The sequence below is a fragment of the Bombina bombina genome, chromosome 12 (genome assembly GCF_027579735.1).
Source record: "Bombina bombina isolate aBomBom1 chromosome 12, aBomBom1.pri, whole genome shotgun sequence".
Taxonomy (NCBI): Eukaryota; Metazoa; Chordata; class Amphibia; order Anura; family Bombinatoridae; genus Bombina; species Bombina bombina.
The window spans coordinates 159,473,379-159,492,908 of NC_069510.1; the positions used below are offsets into that span (position 1 = coordinate 159,473,379).

The 19,530-nt window shown below is 36.1% G+C and overlaps 1 protein-coding gene across 1 annotated transcript in view; it reads right to left on the bottom strand.

The window, feature by feature from the left end:
• Nucleotides 1-19,530, bottom strand: part of LHX6 (LIM homeobox 6) — a 138,270-nt gene that overhangs the window by 103,305 nt on the left and 15,435 nt on the right. Inside the window, exons 3-5 of the mRNA XM_053695991.1 lie at nt 8,878-8,978; nt 8,700-8,795; nt 7,677-7,851 (exon numbers count right to left, since the gene is read on the bottom strand). Of these exons, the coding sequence (XP_053551966.1) occupies nt 7,677-7,851; nt 8,700-8,795; nt 8,878-8,978 (372 nt within the window). The remainder of the gene's footprint in view (nt 1-7,676; nt 7,852-8,699; nt 8,796-8,877; nt 8,979-19,530) is intronic.

Here is a 19,530-nt window from a genome sequence, read left to right on the forward strand (position 1 = left end):
ATAATAAAATTATTTAACCCCTAATCTGCCGACCGGACATCGCCGCCACCAACATTATACCAATGAACCCCTAATCTGCTGCCCCTAACATCGCCGACACCTACATTATAGTTATTAACACCTAATCTGCCCCCCCCAACGTCGCCGCAACTATATTAAATTTATTAACCCCTAATCTGCCGCAGCCAACATCGCCACTACTATAATAAATGTATTAACCCCTAAACCGCCACACTAACGCCTCGCAAACACTATAAAATTTGTTATTAACTCTAATCTGCCGCCCCTAACATCGCCGCCACCTACCTACAATTATTAAACCCTAATCTGCCGCCCCCAATGTCGCCGCTACTATATTAAATGTATTAACCCCTAAACCTAAGTCTAACCCTAACACCCCCTAACTTAAATCTATTTTTAATAAATCTAAATAAAATTACTATAATTAAATAAACTATTCCTATTTAAAACTAAATACTTACCTATAAAATAAACCCTAAGCTAGCTACAATATAACTAATAGTTACATTGTTGCTATCTCAGGGTCTATTTTTATTTTACAGGCAAGTTTGTATTTATTTTAACTAGGCACAATAGTTATTAAATAGTTATTAACTATTTAATAACTACCTAGATAAAATAAATACAAATATACCTGTAAAATAAACCCTAACCTAATTACAATTACACCTAACACTACTCTATAATTAAATTAATTACCTAAACTACCTACAATTAAATACAATTAAATTAAATAAACTAAATTACGAAAAAAACAAACACTAAATTACAGAAAATAAAAAAGAAATTACAATATTTTAAACTAATTACACCTAATCTAATCCCCCTAATAAAATAAAAAAGCCCCCCCCCCCCCAAAATAACAAAATTCCCTACCCTACACTAAATTACAAATAGCCCTTAAAAAGGGCCTTTTGCGGGGCATTGCCCCAAAGTAATCAGCTCTTTTACCAGCCCTTTAAAAGGGCTTTTTGCGGGGCATTGCCCAAAGAAATCAGCTCTTTTACCTGTAACAAAAAATACAATACCCCCCCCAACATTAAAACCCACCACCCATATACCCCTACTCTAAAACCCACCCAATCCCCCCTTAAAAAAACCTAACACTAACCCCCTGAAGATCACCCTACCTTGAGCCGTCTTCACCCAGCCAGCCAAAGTCTCCATCCAATCCGGCAAGAAGAGGTCCTCCAGAGGGGCAGAAGTCTTCATCCTATCGGGGCAGAAGAGGACATCCAGACCGGAAGAAGTCTTCATCCAAGCGCATCTTCTATCTTCATCCTTTCAGAGCGGAGCGGCACCATCTTGAAGACCTCCGACGCGGAACATCCTCCTTGACCGATGACTAGACGACGAATGATGGTTCCTTTAATGACGTCATCCAAGATGCGTCTCTTGAATTCCGATTGGCTCATAGTATTCTATCAGCCAATCGGAATTAAGGTAGGAAAAATCCGATTGGCTGATCCAATCAGATTGACCCTTGCATTCTATTGGCTGATCGGAACAGCCAATAGAATGCGATGTCAATCCAATTGGCTGATTGCATCAGCCAATCGGATTGAACTTCATTCCGATTGGCTGATTGCATCAGCCAATAGGATTTTTTCTACCTTAATTCCGATTGGCTGATAGAATTCTATCAGCAATCGGAATTGAAGGATGCCATCTTGGATGACGTCATTTAAAGGAACCTTCATTCAGTGTTAGCCGTCGGATGTCTTGAAAATGGACCCGCTCCACGGCCGGATGGATGAAGATAGAAGATGCCGTCTGGATGAAGACTTCTGTCCGTCTGGAGGACCACTTCGCCCGGCTTGGATGAGAGGCTTCTCCGCTTCGTTGAGACTTCGGCCCGGTTGGATGAAGACTTCTAACGGGTAAGGTGATCTTCAAGGGTTACTGTTAGGTTTTTTAAGGGGGTGTTGGGTGGGTTTTAGAGTAGGGTTGGTTGTGTGGGTGGTGGGTTTAATGTTGGGGGGGTTTGTAATTTTTTTTAAAGATAAAAGAGCTGATTACTTTGGGGCAATGCCCTGCAAAAGGCCCTTTAAGGGCTATTTGTAATTTAGTGTAGGGTAGGGCTTTTTTATTTTGGGGGGGCTTTTTTTATTTTGTTAGGGGGATTAGATTAGGTGTAATTAGTTTAAAAATCTTGTAATTTGTTTATTATTTTCTGTAATTTAGTATTGCTTTTTTTGTACTTTAGCTAATTTTATTTAATTGTATTTAATTGTATTTAATTTAGGGAATTAATTTATTATAGTGTAGTGTTAGGTGTTAGTGTAACAGGTTAGGTTTTATTTTACAGGTCAATTTGTATTCATTTTAGCTAGGTAGTTATTAAATAGTTAATAACTATTTAATAACTATTCTACCTAGTTAAAATAAATACAAACTTGCCTGTAAAATAAAAATAAACCCTAAGATAGATACAATGTAACTATTAGTTATATTGTAGCTAGCTTAGGGTTTATTTATAGGTAAGTATTTAGTTTTAAATAGGAATAATTTAGTTAATGATAGTAATTTTTATTTAGATTTCTTTTAATTATATTTAAGTTAGGGGGGTTAGGGTTAGACTTAGATTTAGGGGTTAATAACTTTAGTATAGTGGCGGCGATGTTGGGGGTGCCAGATTAGGGGTTAATAAATGTAGGTAGTGTCGGCGATGTTAGGGACGGCAGATTGGGGGTTAATAATATTTAACTAATGTTTGCGAGGCGGGAGTGCGGCGGTTAATATATTTAGGGGTTAATATATTTATTATAGTGGCGGCGATGTCCAGTTCAGCAGATTAGGGGTTAAAATTTATTTTGTGTGTTTGCGATGCGGGAGGGCCTCGGTTTAGGGGTTAATAGGTAGTTTATGGGTGTTAGTGTACTTTTTATCACTTTAGTTAAGAGTTTTATGCTACGGCGTTGTAGTGTAAAACTCTTAACTACTGACTTTAGAATGCGGGTACCAGTCTTGACAGGAGAGGGTCTACCACTCACTTTTTGGCAGACTCGTAATACCGGTGCTATGCAAGTCCCATTGAAAAAAGAGGATACGCAATTTACGTTAAGTGGATTTGCGGTATTTCCGAGTCTGGCCAAAAAAGTGAGCGTGAGCCTGTACCTTCAAGACTCGTAATACCAGCGGGTGTTAAAAAGCAGCGTTAGGACCTCTTAACGCTGCTTTTTAAGCCTAACGCATAAACTCGTAATTCTTAGCCGAGTGTTATTATGAGTGTAACTGGTACTGTGTAAGATATATATTTATTAGATAGTGTTATTATGTGTGTAACTGTACTGTGTAATGTATATTTATTAAACAGTGTTATTATGTGTGTAACTGTACTGTGTAATGTATATTATTTGATAGTGTTATTATGTGTGTAACTGTACTATGTAATGTATATTTATTAGAATAGTGTTATTATGTGTGTAACTGTACTATGTAATGTATATTTATTAGACAGTGTTATTATGTGTGTAACTGTACTGTGTAATGTATATTTATTAGATAGTGTTATTATGTGTGTAACTGTACTGTGTAATGTATATTTATTAGATGGTGTTATTATGTGTGTAACTGTACTGTGTAATGTATATTTATTAGATAGTGTTATTATGTGTGTAACTGTACTGTGTAATGTATATTTATTAGACAGTGTTATTATGTGTGTAACTGTACTGTGTAATGTATATTTATTAGATAGTGTTATTATGTGTGTAACTGTACTGTGTAATGTATATTTATTAAATAGTGTTATTATGTGTGTATCTGTACTGTGTAATGTATATTTATTAGATAGTGTTATTATGTGTGTAACTGTACTGTGTAATGTATATTTATTAGATGGTGTTATGTGTGTAACTGTACTCTGTAATGTATATTTATTAGATGGTGTTATGTGTATAACTGTACTGTGTAATGTATATTTATTAGATGGTGTTCTTATGAGTGTAACTGTACTGTGTAATGTATTTTTATTAGATAGTGTTCTTAATAGTGTAACTGTACTGTGTAATGTATTTTTATTAGATAGTGTTCTTAATAGTGTAACTGTACTATGTAATGTATATTTATTAGACAGTGTTATTATGAGTGTAACTGTACTGTGTAATGTATATTTATTAGATAGTGTTATGTGTGTAACTGTACTGTGTAATGTATATTTATTAGATGGTGTTATTATGTGTGTAACTGTACTGTGTAATGTATATTTATTAGATAGTGTTCTTAATAGTGTAACTGTACTGTGTAATGTATATTTATTAGATAGTGTTCTTAATAGTGTAACTGTACTGTGTAATGTATATTTATTAGATAGTGTTATTATGTGTGTAACTGTACTGTGTAATGTATATTTATTAGTTAGTGTTATTATTTGTGTAACTGTACTGTGTAATGTATATATATTAGATATTGTTATTATGTGTGTAACTGTACTGTGTAATGTATACTTATTAGATGGTGTTATTATGTGTGTAACTGTACTGTGTAATGTATATTTATTAGACAGTGTTATTATGTGTGTAACTGTACTGTGTAATGTATATTTATTAGACAGTGTTATTATGTGTGTAACTGTATTGTGTAATGTATATTTATTAGACAGTGTTATTATGTGTGTAACTGTACTGTGTAATGTATATTTATTAGATAGTGTTATTATGTGTGTAACTGTAATGTGTAATGTATATTTATTAGATAGTGTTATTATGTGTGTAACTGTACTGTGTAATGTATATTTATTAGTTAGTGTTATTATGTGTGTAACTGTACTGTGTAATGTATATATATTAGATATTGTTATTATGTGTGTAACTGTACTGTGTAATGTATATTTATTAGATAGTGTTATTGTGTGTGTAACTGTACTGTGTAATGTATATTTATTAGATGGTGTTATGTGTGTAACTGTACTGTGTAATGTATATTTATTAGATGGTGTTATGTGTGTAACTTTACTCTGTAATGTATATTTATTAGATGGTGTTATTATGAGTGTAACTGTACTGTGTAATGTATATTTATTAGATAGTGTTATTATGAGTGTAACTGTACTGTGTAATGTATTTTTATTAGATAGTGTTCTTATGAGTGTAACTGTACTGTGTATTGTATTTTTATTAGATAGTGTTCTTAATAGTGTAACTGTACTGTGTAATGTATATTTATTAGATAGTGTTCTTAATAGTGTAACTGTACTGTGTAATGTATATTTATTAGATAGTGTTCTTAATAGTGTAACTGTACTATGTAATGTATATTTATTAGATAGTGTTATTATGTGTGTAACTGTACTGTGTAATGTATATTTATTAGATAGTGTTCTTAATAGTGTAACTGTACTGTGTAATGTATATTTATTAGATAGTGTTCTTAATAGTGTAACTGTACTGTGTAATGTATATTTATTAGATAGTGTTATTATGTGTGTAACTGTACTGTGTAATGTATATTTATTAGACAGTGTTATTATGAGTGTAACTGTACTGTGTAATGTATATTTATAAGACAGTGTTATTATGTGTGTAACTGTACTGTGTAATGTATATTTATTAGATGGTGTTATGTGTGTAACTGTACTATGTAATTTATATTTATTAGATAGTGTTATTATGTGTGTAACTGTATTGTGTAATGTATATTTATTAGATAGTGTTATTATGTGTGTAACTGTACTGTGTAATGTATATTTATTAGATAGTGTTATTATGTGTGTAACTGTACTGTGTAATGTATATTTATTAGATAATGTTATTATGTGTGTAACTGTACTGTGTAATGTATATTTATTAGATAGTGTTATTATGTGTGTAACTGTACTGTGTAATGTATATTTATAAGACAGTGTTATTATGTGTGTAACTGTACTGTGTAATGTATTATTATTAGATGGTGTTATGTGTGTAACTGTACTGTGTAGTGTATATTTATTAGATGGTGTTATTATGTGTGTAACTGTACTGTGTAATGTATATTTATTAGATAGTGTTATTATGTGTGTAACTGTACTGTGTAATGTATATTTATTAGATGGTGTTATTAGGTGTGTAACTGTAATGTATATTTATTAGATGGTGTTATTATGAGTGTAACTGTACTATGTAATGTATATTTATTAGACAGTGTTATTATGTGTGTAACTGTACTATGTAATGTATATTTATTAGATAGTGTTATTATGAGTGTAACTGTACTATGTAATGTATATTTATTAGACAGTGTTATTATGTGTGTAACTGTACTGTGTAATGTATATTTATTAGATGGTGTTATGTGTGTAACTGTACTATGTAATTTATATTTATTAGATAGTGTTATTATGTGTGTAACTGTATTGTGTAATGTATATTTATTAGATAGTGTTATTATGTGTGTAACTGTACTGTGTAATGTATATTTATTAGATAGTGTTATTATGTGTGTAACTGTACTGTGTAATGTATATTTATTAGATAATGTTATTATGTGTGTAACTGTACTGTGTAATGTATATTTATTAGATAGTGTTATTATGTGTGTAACTGTACTATGTAATGTATATTTATTAGATGGTGTTATTATGTGTGTAACTGTACTGTGTAATGTATATTTATTAGACCGTGTTATTATGAGTTAACTGTACTGTGTAATGTATATTTATTATATAGTGTTATTATGTGTGTAACTGTACTGTGTAATGTATATTTATTAGACCGTGTTATTATGAGTGTAACTGTACTGTGTAATGTATATTATTATATAGTGTTATTATGTGTGTAACTGTACTGTGTAATGTATATTTATTAGACCGTGTTATTATGAGTGTAACTGTACTGTGTAATGTATATTTATTATATAGTGTTATTATGTGTGTAACTGTACTGTGTAATGTATATTTATTATGTAGTGTTATTATGTGTGTAACTGTACTGTGTAATGTATATTTATTAGATAGTGTTATTATGAGTGAAACTGTACTGTGTAATGTATATTTATTAGACAGTGTTATTATGTGTGTGACTGTACTGTGTAATGTATATTTATTAGACAGTGTTATTATGTGTGTAACTGTACTGTGTAATGTATATTTATTAGTTAGTGTTATTATAAGTGTAACTGTATTGTGTAATGTATATTTATTAGATAGTGTTATTATGTGTGTAACTGTACTGTGTAATATATATTTATTAGATGGTGTTATTATGTGTGTAACTGTACTGTGTAATGTATATTTATTAGATGGTGTTATTATGTGTGTAACTGTACTATGTAATGTATATTTATTAGATAGTGTTATTATGAGTGTAACTGTACTGTGTAATGTATATTTATTAGATAGTGTTATTATGCTTGTAACTGTACTGTGTAATGTATTTCTGATGTGTTTTATGATCAAAAACCCAATGTCGCTCGCTCACAAACACATGAGTGCAATCGTGATTTACGAACCACTCGTAATCTGGCCCAAAGTGTTTAATTTCCCTCTAACTTTACTAGCTCCCAATAAGTGAATGACTTTTTTAGCATTTTTGTTCTAGTAGTGTTATTTATGAATTATTTTTTGTTAATAAAATGGCTGATAAGTTGCTGATGCTATATTGTACAAAGAGTAGACACATATGTTATTTTGCCAGTCGCTAACAGACTGTATGCTGCAATCACAATTGAATGTCACTCACTTTCTATATATCCGTGTAATGTTACCATCCTGGCTCGTTCTGGACTGCCGAATGGGGAGAAGTGAATGTCGTCGGATAGTGAAGAGGAGAGGCGCGTTGGTGCGCTTCCTGGAGGGGGAACTGCATGTTGAGGTGTGTGCTTTTTATGCCGTGCTCTGCAGTTCTGAAACCAGACCTATAGAATGAAAACATAAGCAGGAACAGCTTTTTACCATATACGCCCATAAGGAACCTTTTTGTGGATTTCATGAAGCCCATATACCAAGCCAGTTAAAAAAGAGGTGGGAACATAATGTTAACAGAGAATAACTAAAGTCATTTTGTATTAATGAATAGGAACAGTTCCATGTACTTCAAGGCTCCTATTTATCATGCCACCCCATGCACTGATTGGTCACCTGTCAATCCCCCGAAATGAGTGCCACCTCTGAAGTGAGGAAAAAAAATTTGCAGTAAGTAGACTCCCATGAGCGATCTTGCACTGCGGTGAAGCCAAAGCAGCCTCTGTTGCTTTGTACCTGGAGCCCTATATATCAGCAATAGTCTCCTTTGTTCTGGCCAATTAGAGACAGATATAAACTCCAGCTCCAAAATGAGCAGCATAATGTTGCAGGGTCAGTCTCTGAATACTGCAAGAACTATTTTCATCAAAGTCTGATATGTTCAATGCAGCAAATATTTTCCAGGACAGTAAGCGTTTTTGTTCAGGCGTGAAACACATCAGATACATAGCAATTATGCTCCCTTTTATATAGTACTTTAATTAAGTCAGGCTGCTGAGTATATTTTATCAGCTATTAGACTCTTTAGTGTATATCACAACAGCTTTTTCTATTCATCTGCTTTTGGAGTCTGAGATTTGATGTATAATGAATATATGGAAACCCACTAAAATAACCATTATTGTAGGCTGTGCTGAAACTTTTCATCATGTAAGATTCCCTTTAAATGACTGCTTGTTATGTCTGTGTGTGGTAAGATATTATTACACTGACGGTGCAATGTTAGTCATTTATTACTTACCTGGATGACTCTTCTGCTCAGTCCTGTCATATCTGCAAGCTTCTGAAGAGTCTGGGCATCAGGATTATTGTCCTGAGCAAATTGAGCCTGCATCACCTACAGCAAAAGAATATGATGTGTAGAGTTCCGAAAAATGATTGCTACTTTGTCCTCTTACAGCGTAATCATTGGCTCTTACCTGCAGTTGCTCTGCTGTGAAGGATGTGCGCGCCCTCTTGGCTGGCTTTGGTTGGCTGTCTTGTTCTGATGGAACCGCTCCTTCTAATGTGATTCCATTACCTAGAAAATAAATGGTATTCATGCTGGTTTCTGTCTATAACAAGATCTGAAATCTAATATTACACTGTTTTTTTTAAATATAACATTCCAATCCATTTGTTGCCTTACAAGTAACTGTGCTCTAAAGGCAAATTCAGAGCAATAAAACAGACTTGATCATTGACAAAAAAGCCATAGAAGTTTGAAACCCATTAGGAGGCCTGGGTTACTAATCATGTGTCTGTTACGGGTAATCTTTTTGGGCAGCATTGATTTTAGTAGATTCAGTTATATAAAATGTGAACTCTTTTATTAAAAGAGACATTAAACACTTTGGCCTCTATTTATCAACCTGTCAACTTACCTGCTTTCGCGGGCACCAATACGCTCGCCTAAGATCGCTTAACATCGCTGCCGCGGACCTGAATACGTTCTCCAAAATTATCAAGAAAGCTGTCAAAAAGCCGTGCAAGTACGGAGTGATGAGCATTGGACTGTTGTTAACTAACAGTCATCGATCTCGCTGCTCTTCGGCTTATTCACAGCTTTCTTGGTACCCTGTCACTAAGCACCCACACTATACTATACTGTTTAGCCTTATACCGCCGCTCCCAGAGCCCACCAAAACTCGAATAAAGTGTTTAACCCCTAAACCGCTGCTCTCGGACCCTTCCGCACCTAAAGAAAGTTATTAACCCCTAAACCGCCACTCCCGGAGCCCACCGCCACCTACATTATATGTATTAACCCCTAAACGGCCCCTCCCGGAGCTCACCGCCACCTACATTATATGTATTAACCCCTAAACGGCCCCTCCCGGAGCCCACCGCCACCTACATTATATATATATTAACCCCTAAACCTCCGCTCCTGGAGCCCACCGCCACCTACATTATATGTATTAACCCCTAAACCGCCGCTCCCGGACCCTGCCGCCAACTACATTAAATTTTTTATCCCCTAATCTGCCCCCCCTACACCACCGCCACCTACATTAAATTTATTAACCCCTAATCTGCCGCCCCAACGTCGCTGCCACTATATTAAATTTATTACCCCTAAACCTAAGTCTAACCCTAACCCTAACACCCCCTAACTTAAATATAACTTAAATTAATCTAAATAAATATTCCTAGCATTAAATAAATTATGCCTATTTAAAACTAAATACTTACCTATAAAATAAACCCTAAGATAGCTACAATATAACTAATAGTTACATTGTAGCTATTTTAGGATTTATTTTTATTTTACAGGCAAGTTTGTATCTATTTTAACTAGGTAGAATAGTTATTAAATAGTGATTAACTATTTAATAACTTCCTAGTTAAAATAAATACAAAAATACCTGCAAAATAAAACCTAACCTAAGTTACAATTACACCTAACACTACACTATAATTAAATTAATTACCTAAATTAAAATAAATTAATTACAATTAAATAAAATTAACTAAACCCCCCCACTAAATTACAGAAAATAATAAAATTACAAGAATTTTAAACTAATTACACATAATCTAATCCCCCTAATAAAATAAAAAAGCCCCCCAAAATAATAAAAAGCCCTACCCTATACTAAATTACAAATAGCCCTTAAAAGGGCTTTTTGCGGGGCATTGCCCCAAAGTAATCAGCTCTTTTACCTGTAAAAAAAATACAATACCCCCCCAACATTAAAACCCACCACCCACACAACCAACCCTACTTTAAAACCCACCCAATCCCCCCTTAAAAAAACCTAACACTAACCCCCTGAAGATCACCCTACCTTGAGACGTCTTCACCCAACCCGTGCAGAAGTCTTCATCCAACCGGGCAGAAGAGGTCCTCCAGATGGGCAGAAGTCCTCATCCAGACGGCATGTTCTATCTTCATCCATCCGGAGCAGAGCGGGTCCATCTTCAAGACAACCGACGCGGAGCATCCTTCCAGGCCAACGACTACCCGACGAATGAATATTCCTTTAAATGACGTCATCCAAGATGGCGTCCCTTGAATTCCGATTGGCTGATAGAATTCTATCAGCCAATCGGAATTAAGGTAGGAAAAATCCTATTGGCTGATGCAATCAGACAATAGGATTGAAGTTCAATCCTGTTGGCTGATCCAATCAGTCAATAGGATTGAGCTTGCATTCTATTGGCTGATTGGAACAGCCTTGAAGATGCCTTGAAGATGAACCCGCTCCGGATGGATGAAGATAGAAGATGCCGTCTGGATGAAGACTTCTGCCAGTCTGGAGGACCTCTTCTGCCTGGCTTCGTTGAGGACTTTGGCCCGGTTGGGTGAAGACTTCTCCCGGTAAGGTGATCTTCAGGGGGTTAGTGTTAGGTTTTTTTAAGGGGGGATTGGGTGGGTTTTAGAGTAGGGTTAGGTGTGTGGGTGGTGGGTTTTAATGTTGGGGGGGAATTGTATTTTTTTTTTACAGGTAATAGAGCTGATTACTTTGGGGCAATGCCCCCCAAATAGCCCTTTTAAGGGCTATTTGTAATTTAGTGTAGGGTAGGGCTTTTTATTATTTTGGGGGGCTTTTTATTTTATTAGGGGGATTAGATTAGGTGTAATTAGTTTAAAATTCTTTTAATTATTTTATTATTTTCTGTAATTTAGTTTTTTTTTTTTTTTGTACTTTAGTTAATTTTATTTAATTGTAATTAATTTATTTTAATTTAGGGAATTAATTTAATGATAGTGTAGTGTTAGGTGTAATTGTAACTTAGGTTAGGTTTTATTTTACAGGTACTTTTGTATTTATTTTAACTAGGTAGCTATTAAATAGTTAATAACTATTTAGTAACTATTCTACCTAGTTAAAATAAATACAAACTTGCCTGTAAAATAAAAATAAACCCTAAAATAGCTGCAATGTAACTATTGTAGCTAGCTTAGGGTTTATTTTACAGGTAAGTATTTAGTTTTAAATAGGAATTATTTATTTAATGCTAGGAATATTTATTTAGATTTATTTAAATTATATTTAATTTAGGGGATGTTAGGGTTAGGGTTAGACTTAGGTTTAGGGTTTAATAACTTTAATATAGTGGCGGCGACGTTGGGGGCGGCGGTTTAGGGGTTAATAAATATAATGTAGGTAGTGGTGGTGTAGTGTCGGCAGATTAGGGGTTAATAAATATAATGTAGGTGGCGGCGGTGTACGGGGGGGCAGATTAGGGGTGTTTAGACTCGGGGTACATGTTAGGGTGTTAGGTGTAGACATTCCCATAGGAATCAATGGGATATCGGGCAGCAGCGAATATGAACTTTCGCTGCTTTCCAAGTCCCATTGATTCCTATGGCGTCCGCCGCCTCCAGGGAGGCGGACTGAAAACCAGGTACGTTGGGCCGGAAAAGTGCCGAGCGTACCTGGTAGAAATTTGATAACTTCCAAAAGTAGTCAGATAGTGCCGAACTTGCGTTCGGAACATCTGAAGTGACGTAAGCATCGATCTGTGTCGGACTGAGTCTGGCGGATCGTATGTTACGTCACTATATTCTTCTTTTGCCGGTCTGTAGGGTTTGATAACTAAGGCGAATCAGGCTTGCCACAAATACGCTGCAGAATTCTAGCGTATTTGCGGTTGACGGCTTGATAACTAGAGGCCTTTGAGATGGTAATATAAAATGATAAATTATATATATATATATATATATATATATAAAAACTCTGCAATATACTTTCATTATTTATTTTGTCAAATTTTCTGGTAATTCCATTCTGAAATTGTGAGCTTTCAGTTCCTGTTAGAAATGGAAGTGCAGAACACTGTTATATTCCTCACAGCCATTGGCTGCACACTCTAGTGACCTATTTATAACTGTCTCTAATTGGCCACAGCAGAGAAGGTAACCTAAGTTACAACATGGCAACTCCCATCTACATGAAAATCTCAGACTAATATTTTTTTGAAGGCATCATTCTATCTAGCATCTAGTAAGTAAGAGTGAAAGACAGCTTGACCAATGATAAGACCTAAAGGAAAGACAGACGTGTCAGGTTGACTTAGGTAGGCGCTGGGAAGAGATAACAGAGAGAATGAAAGCCATGTCAGGGGGTATAGGGAACTGTATAACAGTATTGAGACAAATGATGAGGGACACAAGAACCCAGCTTGAAGTGGTGAAGTAAAGAGCTATAGAAAGTAAATAAGACATTTCATGGGTAGTTTGGTTAGAAGAGATCTACTCTAGGGTTAGTGTATTTGCCTTGCTGTATAAAGACAGCAAATGAGACAGTAAAAGGGACATGAAACCCAAACTTTTTATTTCATGATTTAGAAAGAGCATGTGATTTTAAATAACTTTCCAAATTACTAATTTCCTTCATTCTCTTGATATCTTTTGTTGAAAAAAACATATCTAGACAGGCTCAGTAGCTGCTGATTAGTGGCTTCAGATAGATTCCTCGTGTGATTGGCTCACTCATGTGCATTGCTTTTTCTTCAACAAAGGATATCTAAAGAATGAAGCAAATTAGATAATAGAATCAAAATGGATTGTTTAAAATTGTATTCTCTATCTGAATCCTGAAAGACTTAAACCTCTAACACCCAAAAAGGATTAAAAGCCACACACACATATATATATAGGGAATGTTGCCCTTAATGAGACACCATGATCTAGAAAGCCACACACATATACTGTATATAGGGCCTGTTGCCCTTAATGAGACACCATGATCTAGAAAGCCACACACATATACTGTATATAGGGCCTGTTGCCCTTAATGAGACACAATGATCTACAAAGCCACACACACATATACTGTATATAGGGCCTGTTGCCCTTAATGAGACACAATGATCTAGAAAGCCACACACATATACTGTATATAGGGCCTGTTGCCCTTAATGAGACACAATGATCTAGAAAGCTACACACATATATACTGTATATAGGGCCTGCTGCCCTTAATGAGACACAATGATCTAGAAAGCCATACACACGTATACTGTATATAGGACCTGTTGCCCTTAATTTTACACAATGATCTAGAAAGCCACACACACATATACTGTATATAGGACCTGTTGCCCTTAATGAGATACAATGATCTAGAAAACCATACACACATACACTGTATATAGGATCTGTTGCCCTTAATGAGACACAATGATCTAGAAAGCAAAACACACACATATATATAGGGCCTGTTGCCCTTAATGACACACAATAATCTAGAAAGCCACACACACATATACTGTATATTGGGCCTGTTGCCCTTAATGAGACACAATGATCTAGAAATCCATACACACATATACTGTATATAGGGCCTGTTTCCCTTAATGAGACGCAATGATCTAGAAAGCCACACACATATACTGTATATAGGGCCTGTTGCCCTTAATGAGACTCAATGATCTAGAAAGCCACACACATATACCGTGTATAGGGCCTGTTGCCCTTAATGAGACACAATGATCTAGAAAGCCACACACATATATACCGTATATAGGGCCTGTTGCCCTTAATGAGACACAATGATCTAGAAAGCCACACACACACACATATACTGTATATAGGGCCTGTTGCCCTTAATGAGACACAATGATCTAGAAAGCCACACACACATATACTGTATATAGGGCCTGTTGCCCTTAATGTTACACAATGATCTAGAAAGCCACACACATATACTGTATATAGGGCCTGTTGCCCTTAATGAAACACAATGATCTAGAAAGCCACACACATATACTGTATATAGGGCCTGTTGCCCTTAATGAGACACAATGATCTAGAGAGCTACACACACATATATATAGGGCCTGTTACCCTTAATGAGACACAATGATCTAGAAAGCCACACACACACATATATATAGGGCCTGTTGCCCTTAATGTTACACAATGATCTAGAAAGCCACACACACATATACTGTATATAGGGCCTGTTGCCCTTAATGAGACACAATGATCTAGAAAGCCACACACACATATACTGTATATAGGGCCTGTTGCCCTTAATGAGACACAATGATCTAGAAAGTCTCACACACACACATATACTGTATATAGGGCCTGTTGCCCTTAATGAGACATAATGATCTAGATTGCCACACACACATATATATAGGGCCTGTTGCCCTTAATGAGACACAATGATCTAGAAAGCCACACACATATATATATAGGGCCTGTTGCCCTTAATGAGACACAATGATCTAGAAAGCCATACACACATATACTGTATATAGGACCTGTTGCCCTTAATGTTACACAATGATCTAGAAAGCCACACACACATATACTGTATATAGGACCTGTTGCCCTTAATGAGACACAATGATCTAGAAAGCCACACACACATATACTGTATATAGGGCCTGTTGCCCTTAATGAGCCACAATGATCTAGAATGCCACACACACACATATATATACATATATACATATATATATATATATATATATACATATACATATACATATATATATATATATATATATATATATATATATATATATATATATATATATATATATATATATATATATATATATAGGGCCTGTTGCCCTTAATGAGACAATGACAAGGACAGAAAACAAAGTGTCTTAGTAAATGGAGTTCATTCAGCAGAGGGGGCTGTTACTAGTGGTGTTCCTCAGGGGTCAGTTCTGGGGCCTGTTTTGTTTAACATATTTATCTGCGATATCAGCAAAGGGCTACAGGGGAAAGTATGTCTCTTTGCAGATGATACAAAAATTTGTAACATAGTGGATGTTCCAGGGGGGGTAGACAAAATGAGAAGTGATATACAACAATTGGATGATTGGACAAACGACTGGGATCTAAAGTTTAACACAGCAAAGTGTAAAATAATGCATTTAGGGAAGAAAAATCAAAATGTTAATTACAGACTCAATGACACTTTACTGACTGTTACAGACGAGGAACAGGACTTGGGAATTATTATTTCAGATGATTTAAAACTTAGTAAACAATGTAATAATGCAGCGAGTAAGGCTAGCAGAATGCTTGGATGTATTGGTAGAGGTATTTGCAGCAGAAATAGTAAGGTTCTTATGCCACTTTACAGATCATTAGTTAGGCCTCATCTTGAGTATTGTGTGCAGTTCTGGAGGCCATATCTTCAGAAGGATATTAACAAACTTGCAAAGGAGGGCGACCAAAATGGTACATGGTCTAAAAAATAAAACTTACCAGGATAGGCTCAATGACCTAAATATGTATAGCTTAGAGGAGAGAAGGGAAAGAGGTGATATGATAGCAACTTTCAAGTACATTAAAGGGTTTAGTAAAACTAAGGCTGTGGGTATTTTACATAAAATGGAAAATTCAAGAACAAGGGGTCATGAGCTCAAGCTAAAGGGTAGTAGATTCAGGAGTAATTTGAGGAAGCTTCTTTACAGAAAGAGTGATTGATTTATGGAATAAACTTCCTCAAGAGGTAGTAGCAACAAACACTGTGGGGGACATTAAAAATGCATGGGACAAGCATAGGGCTATCCTACGAACTAGATAAGTTTATACTGTTAGGTAAGGTCGGGCAGACTTGCTGGGCCTATGGCTCTTATCTGCCGTCAATATCTATGTTTCTATGTTTCTATGATCTAGAAAGCCACACACACATATATATTGGGCCTGTTGTCCTTAATGAGACACAATGATCTAGAAAGCTACACACACATATACTGTATATAGGTCCTGTTGCCCTTGATGAGACACAATGATCTAGAAAGTCATACACACATATACTGTATATAGGGCCTGTTACCCTTAATGAGACACAATGATCTAGAAAGCCACACACACATATACTGTATATAGAGCCTGTTACCCTTAATGAGACACAATGATCTAGAAAGCCACACACACATATACTGTATATAGGGCCTGTTACCCTTAATGAGACAATGATCTAGAAAGCCACACACACATATACTGTATATAGGGCCTGTTGCCCTTAATGAGACACAATGATCTAGAAAGCCATACACGCATATATATAGGGCCTGTTGCCCTTAATGAGACACAATGATCTATAAAGCCACACACACACATATATATAGGGCCTGTTGCCCTTAATGAGACACAATGATCTAGAAAGCCATACACACATACTGTATATAGGACCTGTTGCCCTTAATGTTACACAATGATCTAGAAAGCCACACACATATATACTGTATATAGGGCCTGCTGCCCTTAATGAGACACAATGATCTTGAAAGCCATGCACACATATACTGTATATAGGGCCTGTTGCCCTTAATGAGACACAATGATCTAGAAAGCCACACACACATATACTGTATATAGGGCCTGTTGCCCTTAATGAGACACAATGATCTAGAAAGCCACACACACACATATACTGCATATAGGGCCTGTTGTCCTTAATGAGACATTATGATCTAGAAAGCCACACACACATACTGTATATAGGGCCTGTTGCCCTTAATGAGACACAATGATCTAGAAAGCCACACACAAATATATATTGGGCCTGTTGCCCTTAATGAGACAATGATCTAGAAAGCCACACACACATATATATAGGGCCTGTTGCCCTTAATGAGACACAATGATCTAGAAAGCCACACACATATATACTGTATATAGGGCCTGCTGCCCTTAATGAGATACAATGATCTAGAAAACCATACACACATACACTGTATATAGGATCTGTTGCCCTTAATGAGACACAATGATCTAGAAAGCCAAACACACACATATATATAGGGCCTGTTGCCCTTAATGAGACACAATAATCTAGAAAGCCACACACACATATACTGTATATAGGGCCTGTTGCCCTTAATGAAACACAATGATCTAGAAAGCCACACACATATACTTTATATAGGGCCTGTTGCCCTTAATGAGACTCAATGATCTAGAAAGCCACACACACATATACCGTGTATAGGGCCTGTTGCCCTTAATGAGACACAATGATCTAGAAAGCCACACACATATATACCGTATATAGGGCCTGTTGCCCTTAATGAGACACAATGATCTAGAAAGCCACACACACATATACTGTATATAGGGCCTGTTGCCCTTAATGAGACATAATAATCTAGAAAGCCACACACACATATACTGTATATAGGGCCTATTGCCCTTAATGTTACACAATGATCTAGAAAGCCACACACATATACTGTATATAGGGCCTGTTGCCCTTAATGAAACACAATGATCTAGAAAGCCACACACATACTTTATATAGGGCCTGTTGCCCTTAATGAGACACAATGATCTAGAGAGCTACACACACACACACATATATATATATATAGGGCCTGTTACCCTTAATGAGACACAATGATCTAGAAAGCCACACGCACATATATATATAGGGCATGTTACCCTTAATGAGACACAATGATCTAGAAAGCCACACACACATATACTGTATATAGGGCCTGTTGCCCTTAATGAGACACAATGATCTAGAAAGCCACACACACACATATATATAGGGCCTGTTGCCCTTAATGAGACACAATGATCTAGAAAGCCATACACATATACTGTATATAGGATCTGTTGCCCTTAATGTTACACAATGATCTAGAAAGCCACACACACATATACTGTATATAGAGCCTGTTGCCCTTAATGTTACACAATGATCTAGAAAGCCACACACATATACTGTATATAGGACCTGTTGCCCTTAATGAGACACAATGATCTAGAAAGCCACACGCACATATATATATAGGGCATGTTACCCTTAATGAGACACAATGATCTAGAAAGCCACACACACATATACTGTATATAGGGCCTGTTGCCCTTAATGAGACACAATGATCTAGAAAGCCACACACACACATATATATAGGGCCTGTTGCCCTTAATGAGACACAATGATCTAGAAAGCCATACACATATACTGTATATAGGATCTGTTGCCCTTAATGTTACACAATGATCTAGAAAGCCACACACACATATACTGTATATAGAGCCTGTTGCCCTTAATGTTACACAATGATCTAGAAAGCCACACACATATACTGTATATAGGACCTGTTGCCCTTAATGAGACACAATGATCTAGAAAGCCACACACAGAGGCCTAGATTTGGAGTTTGGCGGTAAAAGGGCTGTTAACGCTCCGTAGGCTTTTTTCTGGCCGCACCATAAATTTAACTCTGGTATCGAGAGTTCAAACAAATGCTGCGTTAGGCTCCAAAAAAGGAGCGTAGAGCATTTGTACCGCAAATGCAACTCTCGATACCAGAGTTGCTTACGGACGCGGACAGCCTCAAAAACGTGCTCGTGCACGATTCTCCCATAGGAAACAATAGGACTGTTTGAGCTGAAAAAAAACCTAACACCTGCAAAAAAGCAGCGTTCAGCTCCTAACGCAGCCCCATTGTTTCCTATGGGGAAACACTTCCTACGTCTGCACCTAACACTCTAACATGTACCCCGAGTCTAAACACCCCTAACCTTACACTTATTAACCCCTAATCTGCCGCTCCGTAAACCGCCGCAACCTACGTTATCCCTATGTACCCCTAATCTGCTGCCCTAACATCGCCGACCCCTATATTATATTTATTAACCCCTAATCTGCCCC